General features: G+C 48.4%; 1 protein-coding gene across 1 annotated transcript in view; it reads right to left on the bottom strand.

Annotated features, from left to right (window-relative positions):
* Positions 1–13,389, bottom strand: part of LOC117438170 (chromodomain-helicase-DNA-binding protein 1-like) — an 83,021-nt gene extending 69,632 nt beyond the window's left edge. The window contains 1 exon segment of the mRNA XM_034073630.1: positions 13,373–13,389. Coding sequence (XP_033929521.1) covers positions 13,373–13,389 — 17 coding nt within the window.
* Positions 13,390–15,855: the final 2,466 nt, after the last annotated feature.

Raw genomic sequence — 15,855 nt, 5'->3', positions numbered from 1 at the left:
TGGAGATATTCAAGGCCCGCCTGGACAAGTTCCTGTGTGATGTATTCTAGGTCACCCTGCTCTTGCAGGGGGGTTGGACTAGATGATCTTTTGAGGTCCCTGAGGAGGGAGCCTCAAGTCCTCGACAGGACTTGCAAAGAGCTCAGCTACTGCGAGGAGGTGACTCCCTGGGGGCGGAGACAGGAGGAGTGGCACCAACTGTGAGCGGTTAAAAATCTACCCAGGGAGTGCGGCGACCAGGAGCGCAGAGAACAGAGCGGGCAAACAGAGCAGGTCGAGGCAGTTTGCGCAGCAATTTGCGCGGGCAGGCGAGCGGGATGGTGAGCACTTGCCGTACGACCAGGGCCCGGTCTGGGAGCTCTGCCACGGCCGCCCCGATGGTGGCCAGTGTAGGCACCCAGACAGAGCCAGTAAGAGGGGAGGCTGTGGTGCAGAGCTTAGAGTGTAGAGAGTGCCTGCACTGGTCTTGTGAGGGAAAGGTGCAGAATGGGCAGGGCTGCGCTCGCTGCTCCCTGCTGGAGGTCCTCCTCCAGCAGGTGCCTGAGCTGCGGGATGCTATCAATAAGCTGCAAGATGTCAGGGAGGCTGAGAGGAAGCAGGACTGCTTGCTCCAGGACCAAACAGTGCAGGGGCCTCAAGATTCCCCTCTAACTCATGGAGGAAAGAAGGGGGCTGTTGATCAGGGAAGCTGGGAATTAGTAACAAAAAAAAAACAATCAAAGGAGGAAGAGGGTAATTAAAAGCAAGGGGCTTCCTCCTAAATCTGCTGTACCCACCCATAACTGCTTTTCTGTCCTGCAGGGGGCTGAAGAGGAAATGCACTTGCACGAGAAACAGCCGGCAAGTGCACTGGTACAGAAGATCTCTACTGGTGCCGCCAGGAAAAAGCGGCGGGTCGTAGTAGTTGGGGACTCTGCCTTGAAAGGGACAGAAACGCTCATCTGTCGGCCTGACCCGGTCGCAAGGGAGATGTGTTGCCTACCTGGGGCACGGATCAAGGATGTTGCGGAGAGGCTGCCTGCTCTAGTAAGTCCCACGGGCTATTACCCGCTTCTACTGATACATGTGGGTGCTAGGGATATAGATAGTAGTAGCCTGAGGAGTATAAAGAAGGACTACAGAGCTCTGGGAGAGGTGGTTAGGGGTTCTGGAGCTCAAATAGTCTTTTCGACAATTCTCCAGGACACAGGGGAGGACCTTCCAAAGGCAAGGAGGACTGGACAGGTTAATAAATGGTTAAAAGGGTGGTGTCATAGTCAAGGGTTTGGGTGTCTTGGACATGGGGCCCACATTTGTAGGCCAGGCCTACTGGCGGCTGGTGGAATTGCTCTGATAAAGAAAGGGAAGAGTGGCTTTCCTGGGAGGCTTGCCAGACTTGTCAAGGATGCTTTAAACTAGTTGTGTTGGGGGAGGGGAGCATCATTCCATCCCAACACACCCAGGCAGTTGCCAGCCCCTGTAATAAATAGTCTGAGCAATGTAGTAATATTCTAGCCGCTCCAGCCACTGAGCTGGCTTCATTTGGAGCTCAGCTCAGATGCCTCTATACAAATGCCCGTAGCATGGGGAATAAACAAGAGGAATTAGAGATGTGGGCACATCTACGGGGCTATGATATAATAGGCATCACCGAAACATGGTGGGATGGCTCCTTAGACTGGAGTGTTGGAATGGAAGGTTATAGTCTTTTAGAAAAGACAGGCCCGGTAGGAGGGGAGGGGGAGTTGCCCTTTATGTTAGGGATAGGCTGGAGAGTATGGAACTCTGTCTGGGGACAGGTGATCAGTTAACAGAGAGTTTGTGGGTCAGGGTTAAGGGGAAATCGGTGATGGGACACATTACTGTGGGGATATGTTACAGACAGCCTGATCAAGAGGAACCTGTGGATGAAGATCTCTACAGACAAATAGGAAAAGCCTCACACTCGCAGGCCCTTGTTCTCATGGGGGACTTCAACCACCCTGACATCTGTTGGGGCAACGGTAAGGCCCGGCACATGCAATCCAGGAGGTTTCTCGATTGTGTGGAAGACAACTTCCTTCTGCAAGCAATAAAGGAGCCAACAAGGAGAGGTGCCCTGCTTGACCTCGTGCTCACCAACAGGGAAGGGCTCGTTGGAAATGTGACTCTCCAGAGAGATCTTGGATGCAGTGATCACAAGATGGTCGAATTTGAGGTCCTCAAGACAGTGAGAAGAGCGTGCAGTAAGCTCACTGCCCTGGACTTCCAGAGAGCAGACTTTGGGCTCTTCAGGAACCTGCTTAGCAAGGTTCCATGGGATATAGCCCTAGAGGGCAAGGGGGCCCAAGACTCTTGGTTAACATTCAAGGATCACCTGCTACAGGCTCAGGAGTGTTGCATCCCGACCAGAAGGAAGTGCAGCAGGAGGGCCAGGAGACCTCCTTGGATGGATAAGGAGCTGCTGAGAAAAATTCACAAGAAAAAAGAGGCTTATAAAAGGTGGAAACAAGGACAGGTGGCCTGGGATGAATACAGGGATGTTGTCAGGGTAGTTAGGGACCAAGTTAGGAAAGCTAAGGCCCAACTGGAGCTAAACTTGGCAAGGGATGTTAAAGATAATAGGAAGGGATTTTATAGGTATGTAGCGGCTAAAAAACAGACTAGGGACAATGTAGGCCCCCTGCGGAAACTTTCGGGAGAACTGGCTACACAGGACTTGGAGAAGGCTGAGGTTCTGAATGGCTTCTTTGCCTTGGTCTTCACTGGCAAAGGCTCTGACCGCAGCACCCGAGTCTTGGAAGGCGGACGCAGGGACTGTGAAAACCTAGACCTTGGGCCCACTGTACATGAGGATCTGGTTCGAGACCATCTTAAGAACCTGAATGTACACAAGTCCATGGGACCTGATGAAATCCATCCGCGGGTCCTGAAGGAGCTGGCAAATGAAGTTGCAAAGCCACTGGCCATCATATTTGAAAAATCATGGCAGTCGGGTGAAGTTCCTGACGACTGGAAAAAGGGAAATATAACCCACATTTTCAAGAAGGGGAAAATGGATGACGCGGGGAATTACAGACCAGTCACTCTCAACTCTGTGCCTGGCAAAATCTGGGAGCAGATTCATAGAATAGTTAGGGTTGGAAAGGACCTTAAGATCATCTAGTTCCAACCCCCCTGCCATGGGCAGGGACACCTCACACTAAACCATATCACCCAAGGCTTCATCCAACCTAGTCTTGAACACCGCCAGGGATGGAGCATTCACTACCTCCCTGGGCAACCCATTCCAGTGCCTCACCACCCTCACAGGAAAGAATTTCTTACTTATATCCAATCTAAACCTCTGCTATTTAAGTTTCGACCTGTTACCCCTTGTCCTATCACTACAGTCCCTAATGAAGACTCCATCCCCAGCATCCCTATAGGTCCCCTTCAGGTATTGGAAGGCTGCTATGAGGTCTCCACACAGCCTTCTCTTCCCCAGGCTGAATAGCCCCAACTTTCTCAGCCTGTCTTCATACGGGAGGTGTTCCAGTCCCCTGATCATCCTCGTGGCCCTCCTCTGGACTTGTTCCAACAGTTCCATGTCCTTTTTATGATGAGGACACCAGAACTGCACACAATACTCCAAGTGAGGTCTCACAAGAGCAGAGTAGAGGGGCAGGATCACCTCCTTCGACCTGCTGGTCACACTCCTTTTGATGCAGCCCAGGATACGGTTAGCTTTCTGGGCTGTGAGCGCACACTGCTGGCTCATGTTCATTTTCTCATTGACCAACACCCCCAAGTCCTTCTCTGCAGGGCTGCTCTGAATTTCCTTTTTGCCCAAGCTGTAGCTGTGCCTGGGATTGCTCCGACCCAGGTGTAGGACCTTGCACTTGGCATGGTTCAACTTCATGAGGTTGGCATCAGCCCACCTCACAAAGCGTGTCAAGGTCCCTCTTAATGGCATTCCTTCCCTCCAGTGTATCAACCGAACCACACAGCTTTGTGTCATCCGCAAACTTGCTGAAGGCGCACTCCATCCCATTGTCCATGTCACCCACAAACATGTTGAACAAGACCGGTCCCAACACAGATCCCTGAGGTCCACCACTCGTTACTGGTCTCCAGCCAGACTTTGAACCGTTGACCACAACTCTTTGCCATCATCGACCATTCTCGGTCAGTTGCTGAGGTGAGTAGCTTGAGAGGACGCCTGCAACACCGGAGCGGAGCGGGGGGAGATCAGCGTCCAGGAGCCTCGCCTCAGAGTGACAAGAGCCACCGAGGAGGGAGCCTCAAGTCCTCGACAGCACTTGCCCAGGAACCGGCAGATCATCTCATGCGAGTAGCTGACTCACTGGGGGCGGAGCCAGGAGGAGTGGCACCAACTGTGAGCAGTTAAAAACCTGCCCAGGGAGTGCGGCGACCAGGAGCGTGGCGAACAGAGTGGGTCGAGGCAGTTTGCGCGGGCAGGCGAGCGGGATGGTGAGCATTCGCCTTATGACCAGGGCCAGGTCTGGGAGCGCTGCCCTGGCCGCCCCGATGGTGGCCAGTGTGGGCACCCAGACAGAGCCAGTAAGAGGGGAGGCTGTGGTGCAGAGCTTAACGTGTAGAGAGTGCCTGCACTGGTCTTGTGAGGGAAAGGTGCAGAATGGGCAGGGCTGCGCTCGCTGCTCCCTGCTGGAGGTCCTCCTCCAGCAGGTGCCTGAGCTGCGGGATGCTATCAATAAGCTGCAAGATGTCAGGGAGGCTGAGAGGAAGCAGGACTGCTTGCTCCAGGACCAAACAGTGCAGGGGCCTCAAGATTCCCCTCTAACTCATGGAGGAAAGAAGGGGGCTGTTGATCAGGGAAGCTGGGAATTGGTAACAAAAAAAAACAATCAAAGGAGGAAGAGGGTAATTAAAAGCAAGGGGCTTCCTCCTAAATCTGCTGTACCCACCCATAACTGCTTTTCTGTCCTGCAGGGGGCTGAAGAGGAAATGCACTTGCACGAGAAACAGCCGGCAAGTGCACTGGTACAGAAGATCTCTACTGGTGCCGCCAGGAAAAAGCGGCGGGTCGTAGTAGTTGGGGACTCTGCCTTGAAAGGGACAGAAGCGCTCATCTGTCAGCCTGACCCTGTCACGAGGGAGGTGTGTTGCCTACCTGGGGCACGGATCAAGGATGTTGCGGAGAAGCTGCCTGCTCTAGTAAGTCCCACGGACTATTACCCGCTTCTACTGATACATGTGGGTGCTAGGGATATAGACAGTAGTAGCTTGAGGTGTATAAAGAAGGACTACAGAGCCCTTGGAGAGGTTGTTAGAGTCTCTGGAGCTCAGATAGTCTTTTCAACAATTCTCCAGGACACAGGGGAGGACTTTCCAAAGGCTAGGAGGGTTGGAGAGGTTAATATATGGTTAAAAGGGTGGTGTCATCATAGTCAAGGGTTTGGGTGTCTTGAACATGGGGCCCAAGTTTGTAGGCCAGGCTTAATGGGGGCTGGTGGGGCTGTTGTGATAAAGAAAGGGAAGAGTGTTTTTGCTGGGAGGCTTGCCAGACTTGTCAAGGATGCTTTAAACTAGATGTGTTGGGGAAGGGGGACATCATTCCATCCCAACACACCCAGTCAGTTGCCAGCACCTATAATAAATGCACCTATAATAAGAACCTGAACTTACACAAGTCCATGGGACCTGATGAAATCCATCCGCAGTCCTGAAGGAGCTGGCGAACGAAGTTGCAAAGCCACTGGCCATCATATTTGAAAAATCATGGCAGTCAAGTGAAGTTCCCGATGACTGGAAAAAGGGAAATATAACCCCCATTTTCAAGAAGGGGAAAATGGATGACCCGGGGAATTACAGACCAGTCAGTCTCACCTCTGTGCCTGGCAAAATCTGGGAGCTGATTCTTTTGGAAGGCATGCTAGGGCACATGAAAAACAACAAGGTGCTTGGTGACAGCCAGCATGGCTTTACTAGGGGAAAATCCTGCCTGACCAATTTGGTGGCCTTCTATGACGGGGCTACAAAAGTGATGGACAGGGGTGGAGCAGTTGACGTCATCTACCTGGACTTGTGCAAAGCATTCGACACTGTCCCACACGACATCCTTGTCTCTAAATTGGAGAGACATCAATTTGATAGGTGGACCACTCGGTGGATAAAGAACTGGCTGGATGGCCGCACGCAAAGAGTTGTGGTCAACGGTTCAATGTCAGTTGTTCAGGCATTCTAGAAGTCATCATGGACTGTCCAGAGGGAAAAGATTTTGGAATGTCACCAGAGGAGGAGGTGATGTGTGCTGAAGAGTCCCCACCATATAATAAACTGTCAGAAAGTGAAAAGCAATATAGCCAATTTACTGATGGGTCATGTCGTGTTGTGGGAAAGCATCAGAGATGGGAGGCCCTCAAGCCTTGCATTGAGACCTCCTACAACAAGTTGCAGAAACTGCTGAAGGAGAGAGTGAATCGAATCAGTTTGCTGAGGTGAAAGCCATCCAGCTGGCCTTGGACATTGCTGAATGAGAAAAGTGGCCAGTACTTTATACTGACTCATGGATGGTGGCAAATGCTCTATGGGGGTGGTTGCAGCAATGGAAGCAGAGCAACTGGCAACACACAGATAAACCCATCTGGGCTGCTACATTGCGACAAGATATCCTTGCCTGGGTGCAGAACCTAGTGGCATAGGTACGCCATGTAGATGCTCATGTACCCAAGAGTCGGGTCTCTGAAGAACACCAGAACAACCAACAAGTGATAAAGCTGCTAAAACTGAAGTGGCTCAGATGAACCTAGATTGTAACCATAAGGGTGGAATATTTTTGGCCCCGGGGGCCCATGTCACTTCAGGCCATCATGGCAGAGATGCGACATACAGACGGGCTCGTGATCGAGGGCTGGACTTAACAATGGACACTATTGCCCAGGTTATACACAAGTGTGAAACGTGCTGCAATTAAGCAATCCAAGTTGTTAAAGCCTCTTTGGTATGGAGGATGATGGCTTAAATACAAATATGGGGAAGCCTGGCAGATTGACAATACCGTGCTCCTACCAACCCGCCAAGGCAAGCGACATGTGCTTACCATGGCGGAAGCAAACACCGGATGGCTGGAAACATACGCTGTGCCCCACACCACTGCCCGGAACACTATCCTGGGCCTTGAGAAACAAATCTTGCAGAGACACGGCATCCCAGAGAAAACTGAGTCAGACACTGGGGTTCATTTCCAGAACAACCTTACAGACACCTGGGCCAAAGAACATGGCATTGAGTGGGTATATCACATCCCCTGCCATGCACCAGCCTCTGGGAAAATCCAACGGTACAATGGGCTGTTAAAAACTACACTGAGAGCAATGGGTGGGGGAACTTTCAAGCATTGGGATACACACCAGAGGATCTGCCAACAGGGCTGGTCCAGCCCAGTCAGAACTTTTACATACTGCAGAGGGGGACAAAACTCCTGTGGTGCACATAAAGAATTTTCTGGGGAAGACAGTCTGGGTTATTCCTGCTTCAGGTAAATGCAAAACACACTCATAGGATTGCTTTTGCTCAGGGACCTAGATATACTTGGTGGGTAATGCGGGAAGATGGGGAAGTCCGATGTGTACCTCAAGGGGATTTGATTTTGGGGGAAAACAGCCAGTGAACTCAATTGTAAGCTGTTGCCTGCTATCTAGCACTTTTATAGTCCACCAACTAGGTGTCCTCAGGTCACCAACGACTGGCCCTAACTTCTCTGACCATCATCCCAACAAAGAATGAACTTTGATGAAATCAGACGAGCTCAGCAGTGACCAGATGAGCTCTGCGGTGTCCTCAGCACTGCACACAGCCTCTCCTGCTCTGAAAGACTGTTACAAGAGATGGAGCCCGACATCATGGACCAGATGAACTCAACAGCTTTATAGGGATTGGTCCATACACTAAGGAATGATCTCTCTCTCTCTTTGTGTGTGTGTGTGTATATATATATATATATATATGAGACAAAGTGATGTTATATTGAAAAATGCGGGATCTGAGCATGACGTGAATGGTATGGAATAAGGGGTGGATACTGTCCTGTGTTCAGCTGTAGCAATCATTTTTCTCCTTCTTAGTAGCTGGTGCAGTGCTGTGGTTTTGACTTTCAGCTTGGGAACAACGCTGATAACACAGATGGTTTTAGGTGTTGCCAAGTAATGTTTACTCCAACCAAGGACTTTGTCAGTCTCATACTCTGCCAGGGAGGAGGGGAAGCCAGGAGGAAACAGAGACAGGACACCTGACCCAAACTAGCCAAAGAGGTATTCCACACCACAGCATGTCATGATCAGTATATAAACTGGGGGCAGTTACCCGGAAGGGCTAGATCGCTGCTTGGGTCGGGCTGGGTATCAGTCTGCATGTGGTGAGCGGTTGTATTCTCTTCCCTTGTTATTTCCCTTATCATTATTATTATTGGTGGTAGCAATAGTGGGTTTGTGTTATACCTTAGCTACCGGACTGTTTTTATCTCAGCCCATGGGAGTTACATTCTTTTGATTCTCCTCCCCATCCCTCTGGGAGCAGGGGGAAGAAGAAGGTGGGAGAGAGTGTGCGAGTGGCTGCGTGGTTCTGAGTTGCTGGCTAGGCTTAAACCATGAGTAAGCCACAAGACCAACTCAAGTGTATGTATACCAATGCACAAAGCCTAGTAAATAAACAGGAGGAACTGGAGCTCCATACCCAGTCAGAAAGCTATGGTATCATAGGAAAACCTGAAACATGGTGGGACATGTCACATGACTGGAGGATCGTGATGGATGGCCATAGGCCTTTTCCTAAAGACAGGCAGGTAAGAAGAGGAGTCGTCATCACAGTCTATGTTAAGGAGAACCTTGAATGTACATAAGTCAACTCCTGCAATTGCGGAAGCCCTACCAACCCCCTTGGCTTAACTACAAGCTTCTGAGTCTTTTCAAAACCAAAAGAAAAGCATACCAGAGATGGAAAAGTGGATAAATTCCTATTGAGAACTACAAGGAAATTGCCAGGGTGTGCAGAGATGCAGTTAGAAAAGCACAAGCTCAGCTCCAATTGAAAGTGGCCAGAGATGTCAAAACCTGCAACAAAGGGTTCTTCAGGTGCATAAACAAGGAAACAAAAGGAAAATATCAACCTGCTGTTAAACAGGAGGCAGGAATTAGTCACCAACAACACTGAAAAAGCAGGGGTTCTTAACACTTTCTTCACCTTCCTCTTTACCGGCACTGTTGGGCCCCAAGGTCTTGGGTTCCAAAATCCAGGTTGACACAGACACAGATCCACTGTCAGTGAAAGAAAAGTTGCTACATGAACTACAGGAGCTTGATGTCTATAAATTGATGGGGCCTGACAATATCCACCTGAGAGTGTTAAGAGAGCTGGCTGACATCCTTGCATGGCGGCTGTGAGGGACTGAACTGAAATCAGACTCCACCATGCATTGTCTCAAAGACTGGTATGAGAAGCTGAGATCCGCTATCTTGAAGATGGGTGAGATGAACTGAGATGGGACTCCACTGCCCACTGTCTGAGTGATGGGTGGGAGGAGTAAACATAAGACTCCACCTTCCATTGTCTGAGAGGTGGGTGGGAGGAGCAGAGATTAGACTCCACAGTCCATTATCTCAAGGATTGCTGGCAAACATGCAGTTGAAGAGCTGGCTGCAAGACCAGCAAAACTGGATGCACATGCTCCACCTGGAATGTGCAGTACATGACATGAAGAACAGAGGTGCTCCCCCCAACACCTAATAAAAGGGGAAAAAGGTAATTGCTGTGGTGGCCACCCACCTCTGATGACAACTACAGACCCTGGAGGGCTCCCACCACCAAAGACGATTACTATGAACCCTTGGGAGGCCGCTGGATCCATGGTGGTGATTATCTCTCTCTGCACACCGAACACTTGCTTAATTTCTATCTTTTTCTCTGACCTGTGCTATCACTATCTTTTCTATAATAATCAGCTTTTTATAATAAACAAACTGACCAATTGCGGTACTTGACCTCGCTTGCATCTTAATTTCACTCTAGGGATCACAAATTAAATACTTCCAACACTGGGTTTTTCTCCAGTTGGACCCTGACAGCCACGGATGTGAAGGGTAAAGCAATGTACAAGGGGGTAGGTTAAGCCACTTGCCTGACAATGTTACTGCTCGTTCATGCTTATCGTACTCGCCGTGTGTGCTAGAACAGGATGTAAGAACATGGCTATTGATAAGAGGAAGGGACTGTGACTTGGTTCCCATTCTTGGGCACCCAGACCGGCTGAAACTGGCTCTGCGGTTTGGACCAAGTCACCAGGAAGCATGTGCAACGACTAGGAGTGAAAAGTTCAGGCTCCAGGAAGACTCGTTTACTTCATCTTGAGACCCTCACCCATGACCACCAGGAGGCACTGTGCAAGTGCAAAGGACTCTTTAGCTCATTATAATACAAAGCAGGGATAGGACATAAATATGTATAGGTGTGTTGTGTAACCTCATGCATATGTATAACTTTAGAGGATAAATGTAGAGGGAAATGATGCTGAGGTGCGCATGCCTTTGGAGGAGCAATCCCCCATGCGCCTCAGCGCTGAATAAAGCATACCTACTTTACAACTTTAACAAGTTGTGGAGTCTATCTGCATATCACCACTCTCCACAGTCTTTGAGAAGCTGTGGAGATCAGGGGACATCCCAGAAGACTGGAAGAAGGCAAACATCACCCCTATCTACAAGAAGGGCTTAAAGGAGTATGCTGGAAACTATAGGTCCATCAGTATTACTTCAGTCACCAGGAAACTTAAGGAGCAAACCCTCCCGGGGGCTATCACAAGTCAAGTGAAGCACATGATTGGGAAAAGCCAGCACAGATTCACCAAGGTCAAATTGTGCTTGACAAACCTGATTGCCTTCTAAGGCAAAGTAACCTGCTCAGTTGGTGTGGTGTGAGTGGTAGACATTGTCTACCTGGATTTCTCCAAGGCTTTTGATATGGTTTCCCACAGCCTCTTCCTGGATAAACCATCACATTATGGTCTTGCCAAGTGGTGGTGAATAGTTCCTTTTCAAATTGGCAACCTGTCAAAAATAGGGGTTGCACAATCCAAGACTGCTGGTAAACACAATCTAAGAGTGCAGCAAAGGCTGGGATCTGCTTGGCTGGGGAGCAGCTCTGTGGAAAAGGGAACTGGGGGTCCTGGTGGACAAGCAGCTCAATATGAGTGAACAGTGTGCAACTGCAGCAAAGAAAGCCAAGAGGATGCTTGGTTATATCAACAAGGGCATCACCAGCAGAGAGAAAGATAGCATTATCCCACTCTACTTGGTGCCTGTCATGCCACACCTAGAATACTGTGTTCAGTTTTGGTCCCCACTACACAAAAAAAAGATGTGGACAGGCTGGAGAGGGTCCAGAGAAGGACTGCAAGGATTATCAAAGGACTGGGAAGCCTGCTTTTTGAGGAAAGACTGAGAGATCTGGGTTTGTTCAGCCTAGAGAAAAGAAAGCTCAGGGGAGACCTTATCAACATGTTCCAATATTTAAAGGGTAGCTACAAAGAAAACAGAGACTCCCTTACTCCCTTTTTACAAGGAGTCACATGGAACAGAGGAGGGGTGATATGTGCAAGTTACTCCCAGGGAGATTCCAGTTTGACATGAGTGGAAAATTTTTCACAAGGAGAACAGTCATACATTGGAATAATCTCCCCAGGAATGTGGTAGACTCCTCAATGTTGGACACACTTAAGATTGGGCTGAATAGGGTGCGGGGGCATCTAGTCTAGGTCATGGTTTAGCAAGAAAGTTTGGACCAAATGATCTTTGAGGTCCCTTCCAACCTGGTATTCTATGAACTCATTCTCTAACCAAGCTATTTGGAGATCGCAGCAGTTCAAAGCAATCATCTTTGTGTCAATACCACAAAAAACCCCTACCTACCTATTCAAAAAGAAGTTGAATGGAAACTTTCTCAATTATGTTTAAAATTCTAATATGTAGCTAGAATAAGAAACAGGTCAGCATCAATCAGCCTAACAACTTGCATGATCTACTTCTGAGATAAAGCAATGCTTGACTTGCTTTTGAAGTAATACTTGTAAAAAAGCAGCAACAACGAAGACAACAGACCTATTGAACTTTCTAAAAAACATTGCAAGGAAGTGTCCAAAAGAAAGAAGCATTATCTAAAGAGGAAACTAAAAACCTACTTTTTTCGTCACACCAAACTGTCTGCAACATTCTAGCCACATCTCTTAAGCAGTGCCCACAATAAAAATTAGGGTATTGAAAATTAAGTACTTTGAAAATTATGTGTCCTGGGTTCAGCTGTAACTTATTTTTCTCCTTTGTAGCTAGTGCAGTGATGTAGTTTTGACTTTAGTCTGAGAACAATGCTGAGGGTATACTCTAGTTCTTTATCCCAGTCATTGATAACAAAGGTGAATAAGACCGGACACAGTACTGATCCCTGGGGAACACCACTGACTACAGGCCTCCAACTGGATTCTACTCCACTGATCATAACTCTCTGAGCTCTGCCATTCAGCCAGTTTTTGATCCACCTCACTGTCCATTCACCTAACCCATGTTTCCTAAGCTTGCCTATGAGGATGTTACAGGAGACAGTGTCAAAAGCCTTGCTGAAATCGAGGTAGGTTGTTGTTGGGGGTTAGGGTTAGGGTTAGGGTTAGGGGCACTTTAACAGGCTTACAGCAAGCTGTGAGAAAGTGAACCTCTGACCCCAGGCTAAAAGAAGAAGCGTCAAGATCAGCAAAACAGGAATGCAATAACAAGATGCCAGAAGCATGATGTAACGCTAAGCTGAAGCAAAGGTGTGAAACCAATCAGGAGAGGTAAAGTGGAGCGTGTACCCCTCGTGGGCAAAGTGAAGCAGCCAATCAAGTAATGCGTGATCGCGTGTAAGACAGTATATTAAGAGCAGCCTTGTAATCAATAAACGGAGCATTTTGTGAATCTACATCGTATCGGTGTTTTCTCCCCTCCACCTGGCCGCGGCATTCTGGTGACCCCGACGTGATATCAGGAGAGAGAGAGACCGCGGACGAGAGAAGGTGGAGATCCCGGCTGCCCGAGAGAGGCAGGCTGCCCGAGAGAGGCAGGAAAAGAGCTCAAATTACGTGGCCACGGCTGACCGGTGAGTCAGGCAGACTGCGGTCTGGTTCGGGATGGGTTTCGCTGTATCAGCGATAGAAAAGGCTACGATAGAGGGACTGCTATGCGTAGCGAAGAAAACAGGGTACTCGATACCCCGACAGGAACTTGTGGACTTTTTGGTTTGGTGCCGGAAAAGGGGGTTGTTAGAAAATACGGCACAGTTATTTTCCAAAGATCAATGGCGTAAGATAGGAGAAGAACTGTGGGAGAGCGTTCAGACAGGGCATAAAGGGGCGAAGAAATTAGCACGCACTTACCGCTCCATTAAGCTCATGATTGATCAAGTGCATGCAGAGGCGGAAATCGCAGCTGCGTTGAAGGATGCCTTGAGTGAGAGTACGAAAAACTCGGACTTGGGGGTAACAGACTTAATCGAGTGGGGCCCCCTCCCTGATCCAGTGCCCCCCCGTACCTCCCCTGAAAAAACAAAAATTGCTGCACCAGTGCATAAGAAGGGGGAGTTTGATGACTTAATTATCCCCTGGGACCCCTCAGATGAGTTGCCCACGCAACCATCTGCACCCCCTGAACCAGAACCTATGGAGGTACTGCCCGAAAATGTACCCTTGCCGCCTGATGACGATGACGAACTACAAAAAGAATCGCCTTATGCTGAACTTGTGAAAGAACTAAGGCAACAGCGCCACCAAATGGCAAGTTTAATGATAGCTATGAAAAATTTAGACAAGGATGGTGATAAGGGTAAAAAGAAAGAAATGCATAAAAAAGCCATGGAGGCAATTAAAGAAGGAATCAAGAATATTGAAAGACAGTTGGACCAAAAGGAGAAATTAGACGCCGGGGGACGAGAAGGGATCAAGAGGGCAATTAGACAGGGAAAGCTAACGATTAAAGAAGGTAATGAAAAAATAAAACGCTTGTATGGGGCAGGGGAAGGATTAACAGAAAAAGAAAAAAGAGACTTACAGGATGATTTAGATGAAGGAATGTTAGAGGATGAGAGGGCAAAGGGGTATATCCCTAAAAGAGTAAACGAATATATCCCTACAGATCATTGTTTTGACATGGGGCGGAGATGGAAAGGAGTTATCACACAAGCTAATTTGAATGGGGAGGTTATTTTAGAACCATTAATATCTGCTCCAGTACGGGTTACACAGAATGGAGCAGAATGGACACCTTTAGACTGGAATTTGGTCTCAAAATTACAACAAAGTGTTATGGCCTACGGAGCCACTAATTTGGCTGTACGAAGACAGATGACAGCCTTTATGAAATACCAGGAGCTTGTTCCTGCCGATATTAGATTGCTTATGGAAACTCTCCTAGGGGCTACGGCTTTTACAATGTTTCTGGTAAAGTGGCAGGAACACTTAGAGCTAAAACAACTAGAAAATGTCTATTTACCAGACGGGGATCCACTGAAATATGCTACTTTGGAAATGTTAATGGGAACCGGGAGATATATAGATCCGCAACGACAAGCAGCTCTTCCTCCCTGGGTGCTTTCACAAAGTAAGGCTGCTGCCCTAGAAGCTTTTAGTGCCTTACCGAAAATGGGGAAACCAAACCCTCCCTATTTACAGATAAAACAAGGGGATGATGAATCGTTTTTGACTTTTATGGATCGAGTGAGAGACTCAATTGACAGCAACCCCGATATAGACCCAGATATTAAAACACCCTTGTTAAAGGAAGTTGCTACCCAGAATGCTAATACAACATGCAAAAGGCTTATTGCTACCTTGCCCCAGGGCGCATCTTTAGTTCAAATGATTGATATTTGTTCAAAAGCACCCTTGGCGGAGGAAAAGCAGTGGGCTAATATACATGCCGTCGCTTTAGCGGCTGCCCTTAAACACGGGGGGTTGGGAAAAGGAGACAATGGCCCTGGGAGGGGACAATGCTATCAATGTGGACAGATGGGACATTTGAAAAAGCATTGTCCTCTCAAAGGGAAAAAGGAATTCTCGAAACTGTCTGCAAATATATGTAACCGTTGTGATAAGTTTGGTCATAAACCTGCAGATTGCAGGTCCCGATTTAAGAAGGACGGAACACCGCTGTCGGAAAACTTCCAGCGCCGCGAGTTGGGCGCGGCACCGAAATACTCAACAGCACAACAGCACGCCATGGCTGCCTCTATGAGCTCACAGCAGCAACCAACGGAAGCGCAGGCGTCGACCTGGCCGTGGCAAGAACAGTAACTATTTCCACCGGGGAGGTGACAGTGGTGGATTCAACTGCCACTGGTCCATTGGGGGGAGGATTGAGTGCTTTATTGATCGGTCGTTCTTCATCAAGTCGGCAGGGTATTTTTGTCATGCCTGGGTTAATTGATGCTGATTATGAAGGAATAATTAAGATTATGATAAAAGTCTTTGCACCTCCAGTCACTATCACGCAAGGTAGCAGAATAGCGCAATTAATTCCATTTTGTTCTCAAGTACCTGTATCTCGTAATCACAACAGAGGTACGGGAGCGCTCGGTAGTACTGGAAACACAGCAGGACCTTTAGTAATGTTTTCCACTACCATTCAGGCCACAAGACCCATGCGTAAGGTGATAATATCATGTAAGAATGAAACACTGGGTAACGAAACAATAGAAATGATGCTAGACACTGGGTCAGATGTGACTATTGTTCCCATTGCATCTTGGCCAAAGGCTTGGCCACTGCAAAGTACATCCATACTTGTCAGTGGAATAGGGGGTGAATCTAAAACGCTACAAAGTGTCGAATTTGTGTGTTTCAAGGATGCAGTAGATGACAACCAA

Source organism: Melopsittacus undulatus (genome assembly GCF_012275295.1).
Source record: "Melopsittacus undulatus isolate bMelUnd1 chromosome W unlocalized genomic scaffold, bMelUnd1.mat.Z SUPER_W_unloc_1, whole genome shotgun sequence".
NCBI classification, from domain to species: Eukaryota; Metazoa; Chordata; class Aves; order Psittaciformes; family Psittaculidae; genus Melopsittacus; species Melopsittacus undulatus.
The sequence above is the reverse complement of the archived record's forward strand: the minus strand, read 5'-3'. Positions and strand labels throughout refer to the sequence as shown.